At 31.2% G+C, this 9,373-nt stretch overlaps 1 protein-coding gene across 1 annotated transcript; it reads right to left on the bottom strand.

Annotated features, from left to right (window-relative positions):
- Positions 1–833: 833 nt before the first annotated feature.
- Positions 834–1,439, bottom strand: LOC137825348 (uncharacterized). Its single transcript, XM_068631019.1, has one exon. It carries the CDS (start codon positions 1,437–1,439, stop codon positions 834–836), a length of 606 nt encoding a protein of 201 aa, XP_068487120.1.
- Between the last annotated feature and the right edge of the window lie 7,934 nt (positions 1,440–9,373).

Here is a 9,373-nt window from a genome sequence, read left to right as displayed (position 1 = left end):
AGCTCAAACCCCCTTAGAATCGCCTTCATGGTTACCACATTACTACGAGACTCCTCATATAGGAAAAGGGTATCATCTGCGAATTGCAAGATATTAAGCTCCACCTTTTCTCTACCAGTCTTAACTCCTGACAATAGGTTGGCCTTATTAGCTTGCCTTACTAACCCAGCTAAACCTTCAACTACCACAATGAAAAGAAAAGGGGCAAGCAGATCACCTTGCCTCAAGCCTCTTGTTGGTTTGAATTCCTCCGTTGGGCTCCCATTGACTAACACAGAAACAGTAGCCGATTCCATACACCCTCGCATCCACTTAACCCACTTGCTGTGAAAACCCATCTTATGGAGCATATCATATAGAAAATCCGACCTAACCGAGTCGTACGCTTTTCCAAAATCCACCTTCAAGCATAAACCACTCCTCCCGCTCCTTCTAAGATCCTCTATGACCTCATTAGCCATGAGTACGCTATCCAATAACCCTTTACCCTTTAGAAAAGCATATTGGCTTTTGTTAACAGAGTTTAACACTTTCTTAATTCTACCAGCCAACACCTTTGCAATGACTTTATATATAGCCCCCACTAAAGAGATGGGTCGATATTGCTCCAACTTAGAGGGGTCCTTAACTTTTGGTACCAGAGTTATAAAGGATGCATTACACCCTTTTGGTATAGCACTTGTATCATGAAACGAGGCCATGGCACTGACGAACTCGTCTTTTATATACCCCCAACTTTTCCTAATAAAGTTGAAATTGAACCCGTCGGGTCCAGGACTCTTTAATCCTTTGCATTGCCACACTGCTTACTTGATTTCCTCCTCTTTAAAAGCCTATATAAGGTTCATATTATCTTTTGGGGTGAGCACTTTAAACTCTACTGCATCAAGCCTTACCCCAAAATCTCTTGTTGCTTTAAACCTATTCTCAAACACCTTCTTCGCTTCTATTCGAACCGTACATGGTTCCTCACACCACTGACCGCCAACCTCTACACCCTTCACTTCATTCCTAAGTCTTCTCCATCTCAAAGACGAATGGTAGAATTTGGTGCACGAATCCCCATACTTGAACCAACTTACTCTTTCTTTTTGGAACATAAGAGGGTTAATCTTTCTATCCACTTCCCTTAACCAATTCGTTAATTCCATTCTTTCCAACCTCCCACTTCTCACTGAACCTCCATCCAAATCAAGACTATCAAGCGATTCAATTTCACTCAAAATACTCATCTTGATGGTGTGCAGGTTACCATACACATCTCTGTTCCAGATTTTTAGATCCCCCTTAAGCAACTTCAGCTTATCCTTAAGTTTCAAGATTTCATTCCCCTGAACTGTATAAGACTGCCACTTTTCCTTCACCATCCCATTAAAACCCTCCTCCATAAGCCAGACATCAATGGTTCGAAATGGTTTGGGACCCCAGTTCTTATCCATGGTCTTCACCACCAAAGCACAATGATCAGACACTTCCCTCCGCTGGACATACTGTTTTCACTTCGGCCATATATTCATCCACTCTTCAAAGACAAGAACTCTATCAAGCCTACTCTTAGCCGTTCCATTTGCTTTAAATCACACATATTTTTTGCCTACTATAGGTAGATTCAATAACAGATTGGATTTTATAAACCAATTGAACCCATTAATCTCACTTGTGTGGCCACTTGATGTATGTCCCCTATCACTAGTACCTTTCCTTTCCCTTCTACTTCTTATGGCGTTAAAATCCCCACAAAGACACCACACCAATTCCTGAGATGCCACTTTAATGTTTGTGAGATCATCCCAAAGAAGCTTTTTATCTCTTAATATGCAAGCATAGTAGATGTTTACTATAACACACCTTCGTGCAAAACTTAGGCGTATGCCTCACACAGCAATAAAACCCTTCCCTATCACATGACTTTCATAACAGAAAGCTTCTTTGTGCCATATGGACAACAGGCTTCCTCCTCCATTATCGCCTTCATTTATGAATCCATCCAATTCTATTGTCCCCCACAAAGCAAAACATCTGGTATTTGTGATCACCGTTGTTTTCATTTCTTGCATACTAGTCACAGATGATTTAAGTGTTATCATATGATCTTTACACTATAATTTTTTTTTTTAATTTAATCGACATACAATTTATAAAATATATAAAATAAAATAAAAATATTAATATTAACATGACATAAATTTCAAATATAAATGTTTATATATTAATTTTTAAAAATAAAAAAGGTTCATTTTAATTTTTTTTGTATCCACTTCTCTAGAATCAATGATTTTACATCTTGTCAAAACATTTGAACAAATTAACCAATTAATGCTCAAACTTTTTTATAGTTAATCACCACTATATTTCTCAGTCTCTCTTGTCCTAAATTTTTCATATAGATATGAAATTAACAACATTAATGTAATAATATACAGGAAATAAACAGCTTGATTACTTCAATAAATAATATATATATATATATATATATATATCAAATGAAATAAAAACCTTTATGAATTGATTCTTTACAGAAGTTAAAAATGGAGCTGATTGAGAGGATCTCAAATATCTTATAATTACCCAAAATGCAAATCTCAAACCAACCTAAAACATCACACCTTGATTTTATTACAGGTTCCACTTAATAGCCACTACGTTCACTTTTTGTTGGCTGGTTTAGGTAATAGGTTAGGTTAGCAACCTTTTTTTTATAAGAGCGCTTACATATTTTATATTAATTTAAATCATTTTATTCTGTTAATGTAATTCATTTTTTTATAAAAAAAAGTTTTTATATCTATTTTAAACAATACACTATCCAATTATTCACAAACATTCCTAGGAACAAATTATAAAGACAAAAGTTTAGTAGAATGTTCCAAAACCAGCAAACTCGGGTTTCAAACACTTCTTCTTTTAGTATTAAATCACAATTTAGACAAACTATAACCTCTAACGTCTCAACCTATTCCTATGTGTCACATGCACACAAACACACTGAGAGACGCACACAAATACAAAGATACGTAAAATCTCTAAAATATATGATACGGAGACACAAATCTATATATTATATAATTATGAATTATATAAATTTACAATAAAGATTTATGTACATAACTATGTTTCAATTTTTTTATCAGAAAAACATTTTTCATGATTAGTTTAAAAGGATTTGTTCCTTATTTATCATACTAAAATTCATACAATAAATTTGAATTTTTAGAAAATTAATGTGTTTTTTTTTTTAAATTGTGTTATAATCGTGTTAGAATTTTCAGAAATCCAACAAATATTTTTTGAATCAGACACTTCACCCATAAGTGTCCTACGAGTGTCTTTTGAGTGTCGGTATCCAATCCGTGTATTCGACACACAAAGATGAGTGTTAGAGCATATTCTCTATCTCTGTATCCTAATTCTAAATCCTAAAAATTCACTATTCCTATATCCTAACCCTAAATCCTAAAAATAAAAAAATCTTAATTCTGAGTACAAACCCTAATACAAACGAAAAACACAGTTGAAACAAATAACTAAATGGCCAATCCTTGTAAAGTAGCATCTTGATTCTCACAAATCACAGTATTTAAACTCAGAGCTTCAAGTTGAGATCAATGTCATTTTTTCCTGCTTCAAATGTCTCAGGATCTGTGACCTCCTCCGAGTCCTCCACTCCTAAGAAGTTATAGAAAGATATAGGACGTTGTCCACCTGATTCTGAATGTTGGTATGAGTTTATTTTATCCTACAAACAGAAAGAAATATTTTCATATACAACTAAAACAAAAGAGTAAAAATACTGAACCTTTCAGAATGGCTTGCAACTTACATGAGGAACGTGGCTATGGTGCACATCCCCATTGCCGGAAAACAAATGTGTACTAGATGGAGGAAAATTTGTATGAGTATGCATGAGAATGTCAGAATTGTAACTTGAGTGGTGGAACAAAGTACTTGTACCCCATTCGACTTTGCTGAGAAAGACAAGGAGAATTGTCATACAACAAGAAACTAAAACTGGAGATGGCAAAGTATATATCTTGGTGCTGCTGATAATACATACATACATATATATATATCTTGGTGGTGATGTCTAAAGGGATTCTTACCAGTAGCTCTGGCCAGTGCAATTGAAACCATGAGGGTTATTTATGGATGGTGGAAGAACTTGAAAGTTTGATGAAGAAATCAGAGAGTTTTGCAAGGTTGCAGAGAATTGATTTCCATCCATTAGGTCTGAATTTCCCTTTACCCTTTCTTGTCTCATCATCCTTTCAAGTTCAGCCACTCCAGGTCCTCTTTTCTGAACTCTTGGACCCTTTTGCTTTCTTGAACCATCACCACTATTCCCACCACTCTTCAAACTATCGTTACTTTTCATAATTTACTGCTATGGAATATTGTACACTGTCTACTGCTGCATCAAGATGTTATCTCCAATGCAATCAAATACATTTAAATACCATTTTGAGACTAAGAATTTAAAAAGATCCCATCTTAATGGAAATATCTCACAATATATGATTTTAAATTACTACACATAAAATTAATTGTAATCCATGTAAAGGATTTTTCATAATTAACTTAATGCTTTTGCATAATGTCAAATATTGGGACAAAATCTAACCATAACTTAATTTGGGTAAGAGTTAATAATTTTTCCACAGCATCTAACCCTATAATTAAATCACGAATATAGAATATAATAATACTTTGGTGTAATGTCAGATATTGGAACAAAATCTAATCATAACTTAATTTTAGTAAGGTAAATCTTTTTTTCTATACTCACTTTTTGATCAAATCAAAGTCAAAAGATTAAAGATGACATAATACTTGTTAATTTAGATCTACTGCAGTATTTATAACCTTGCTTTTGACTGATCAATAAGATTTTTTTTTTAACTTTTGATGATCCATTAGAATATTCTATTAGATGAGATATTATTAGCTACATAAAGAAACCAATCTATATGCACCAAAACTAATTAAGGCATGTTATTTTGGTTTTTATTTAATTTTTTTTAATTTAGACATGTTCTATACTTTAATTCATTCATTTATTTTAATTTAGGCATGTTAATATGTATTTTTATATTAATTTTATCATTTTTTTTATAAAAAAAATGAATTTAAATAAAATATTATAAATGTCCCAACTCTTTTATATAATATTCTCGAACCATTGTATATTGTGTGGGGTGTAGTTCTTTCTTCAAAATAAAGAGAGATAAGAGACCATATTTATAATTTTAAAATAAAAAAAAAATGTATTTTAAAATGCAAATAAATTAAATTTTTATAACTTTTGAACAGATCAATCATTTTAATCAATTTTTTATTTTTAATTATTATTCCTATTTTTATTATGCTAACTAATGTAATGGTTAAAAAAATAGTGTAAAATAAAAATAATAATGCATAAGCATTAATATTTTCATGTTCAATATAAAAGAAGTTTTGCAAATAATTTAACAATTAAAATAAATATGTTAGATAAAAATATCAGAAAACTAATACAATTATAAAATTTAATACATATAAGATTATGAATATCTTATGTAATTAAAAAGAAAAGAAAAGAAAAGATTGTCGTATCGTTACAAAAAATAATTGAAAATCAATTCAATAGTTTAATTTAAAATACACAAATCCTAATAATAGTGATCTTATACATGACGCATGTTGTAATACAGTATTTCGTAAATATTGATTTGGATACAAATCACATCTATTATTTTGTTACATTAATGAGTTTTAAATAGAAATTACTCAAATCTTTTTAGCCCAAATTTATGATAATAATATTTTGGTATAAATTATATATATATATATATATATATTAAGTTTATAAATATAATTTTGATATTTGCTATAAACTTCTCATTACAAAATTTAAAGTAATTTGTAAATATAAATCTTTATGAAACATTTATGATATAATTAGATGTGATGTGATATTTTTCATTTTCTGCCAAAGATAAATATACTTTAAGTCTTACTAAGATGCTATTAATTTTTTAAACCTCATTTATTTAGCTAAATTTTTTTATACTAATTAAAATGTTTATCTGACTTTATTATTATTTTTAGTGAAGAATTTTATTAATAGCTCGTAACACACATTCTAAAGCAATAGCCACTAGCATTAAACTTCTAGTTTTTTTCATTTCTATACATTTTATCCTTCAAAAGTTTATTATCATTTTTAATTATGCACACTATTCATTTTATTTTATTTTATGTGACTTTGTTTATATATACTTTTAAATTTTAGTATATTAATATATACTCAATTGTTTTATTCATAAATGTTTTTAAAAGAAATATATTTTAGAATCTGTATTTCAAATCCAAAAATACATTTCAGCGTATATTTTTTTTAAGGATATTCTTTTCATTTCACTCCGTCATGAGTGTGTGCGGTTTAAAATTATAGGGTGGAGAATGCAAACTTCAAACCAAAATTAGAAAAGGAAAGCTAGACACACAACTCAGCATAAAATGAGGTTAATTAAATAAAAAAGAAGGCAAATTCTTCTTACACCTCTTGTTCTCAAAAAAATACCAAAATCACACTTTTCTGTTCTTTAAGTCTTGTGGAATCTAAAGACTAGAATTCTCTATTAAAATTGTTGGCAAAAAAGCAAGACGAGTGAACTATTTTTAAAAGATTATCATCAAAATAAAAATTAATTTGAAAAACTTTGTAATATTAATTGATTGATTTTTCAGTTCAAATGATTATAGAGTGCTTAACAGAAAAGAAAACAATCAGTTATATATTTATTAAGCCAATTGAAATGATGAGAAACAAGGTTATTTTTAACCAAGCAAAGATAGACGTCGAGGAAATTGTTACTTTGGCACAAGTCCAGTCATGGGCATGGATGAAACATAAAGTAAAGAATGTCAAATTCTCTTTTTCTGATTGGATTTTATCTCCCTTAACTTGTATTAACATGGCAACAAAATAATAGCATAAAAGTCCTATTTGCTCCATATTTCGTTACTCTTTGCTTGTGTTCTTATTGTCAAATGTTATAGGTTGGTATTATATTTTTGAGCTAGCTGAGAGGTGTGGAAGGTTGAGTTTTTTTGTGCAGGTTTTTTTTATAGTGGTACAATGCATAAGAAGTTGTAGAGACTAAGTCTTGGGAATGTTTGTTGGTTAAGTGGGAAGCAAAGGCAAAAGAAGGAGCACCCTGATTGGCTTATTTGAGGAAGGATGGAGGAAATTATGGAGAAAGGAAGAGAGGATTTTATGAGGTGTTGGAGATCCCACATCGACTAGAGATTAGAGCTTTCATTGTATATAAGTGGGTGCAAACCTCAACCTCATGAGCCGGTTTTATGGGGTTGAGTTAGGCTTAAAGTCCACTTCGTAATATGGTGTGTTGGAGATCTCACATCGACTAGAGATTAGAGCCTTTCATTGTATATAAGTGGGTGCAAACCTCAATCTCATGAGCCGGTTTTATGGGATTGAGTTAGGCTTAAAGTCCACTTCGTAATATGGTGTGTTGGAGATCTCACATCGACTAGAGATTAGAGCCTTTCATTGTATATAAGTGGGTGCAAACCTCAACCTCATGAGCCGGTTTTATGGGGTTGAGTTAGGCTTAAAGTCCACTTCGTAATATGGTATCAGAGCCATTTTGAGCCTATCCTAGCGAGTATTTGTTGGGCTTATCAGGTCACCCGCTATCGGGCCGCTATCGGACCACCCATAATATATAGTCCCACGCACGAGTTGGTAGTCTCGGCGTGAGGGGGGTGTTGGAGATCCCACATCGACTAGAGATTAGAGCCTTTCATTGTATATAAGTGGGTGCAAACCTTAACCTCATGAGCCGGTTTTATGGGGTTGAGTTAGGCTTAAAGTCCACTTCGTAATATGGGGTTGAGTTAGGCTTAAAGTCCACTTCGTAACATGAGGAGTGCTACTCTGCAATGTTAGTTGTTGTTAGCAATAAGTATGGTGTAGATTTGGAATATTAAGATTGGTGGAGGAGATGATGATCGAGGTAGCAATCAAATGTGCTTGGCAAGTATGTCCCTTGAAAGGGGAGCTGATAGATGAAGATTTGAAAATCTGTAATCAGGGGAAGGTATTGGAGTTATGCAACAATCAATGTTACCTCTTCACACTCCTCTTTTTTTTTGGCTTTGCTGTCAAGTTTTCCTTTGCTTTTATGTAACTCTTGGATCTTGTATAAGGGTTGGGACACCCCTAAAGTACCCCTATTAATTTATTTTATTCTTTGCGAAAAAAAAAATATAAAACTATAAAGAAAAGGATAAAGAGAATCACACCAATCTTTTATTTTTGTTCATTTTTACTACATCCAGTCCTCAACCACACTAGCTGAGAATTCACTAAAAACACAAGATTACGAAGTTATACAATCAATAAACAAGTTCTTGAACCCTACAAGAATATTTTCACACACAAAAAAAATATAACCCACTACAAAAAAATAGAAACTCTATTTAAATATGTCCAGCACACTACAAAATTTTTTATAAAGGGATTGAGAACACCTAAGAGAACACACTATAACCTCACGTGCACCTCCTTCCCCAGCACAAAAATGATCCAAGAACACAAATGAGTTTCTCCAAGATTTCAAAAACAAGTCTCTATCTTTGTTTTTTTTTAATTCGTTAAATTTGTGAAGTTACAAAGAAAAAATTATAAGAATTCTATAAAAAAAGATAAGATTTTTTAACTGTTGAAAGCAATTCTGATATAAAAACAAAAAAAAAACAGTTAAAATTTAACACACAAAATAACAAGTTGATTTCACTTACCAGTAAAAATAAAACATTTTAAACAAATTGACTTCTCGAAATAATAAATTAATTTTTCTAAAAAAAACAACAACTTTAAAAAAAAATCAAAAGAAGAATATTTTGAAAAACATAAAGTTTATTTTAACAAAACAAAATAGACTATATGATCAAAATAGTAGAAAAGTTTAAGTAGTTTTAACCTGTTGTTGCGATAAATGAATTAGTTAAAAATACCTACTATAGTCCAAAGGACTTCAGTAAAGACAATTTTTAACAAATTAATATCCTAAACAACTAATTGAAAAACTCACCAAATTTTAAAAAAATATTTAAAAAAATAATAATCTTGGAGCATACTTGGATAATAATACATAGTTAAGAAGAGATAACCAAAATACATAAAAATCTACCTGACACACACATGCACACAATTTGTGTCATCCAATCTTCAGTGTAGGATTTGGAAACATCAAATAAAGATGTGACTTTATCTTCAAGGTTTACATTCCCGGATTACAAAATCCATAAGTTAATATTTGTGATTTTTTACATTTTGGATTGCATAATTCGGAATACAAATTTTACA

The sequence above is a fragment of the Phaseolus vulgaris genome, chromosome 8 (genome assembly GCF_000499845.2).
Source record: "Phaseolus vulgaris cultivar G19833 chromosome 8, P. vulgaris v2.0, whole genome shotgun sequence".
NCBI classification, from domain to species: Eukaryota; Viridiplantae; Streptophyta; class Magnoliopsida; order Fabales; family Fabaceae; genus Phaseolus; species Phaseolus vulgaris.
The sequence above is the reverse complement of the archived record's forward strand: the minus strand, read 5'-3'. Positions and strand labels throughout refer to the sequence as shown.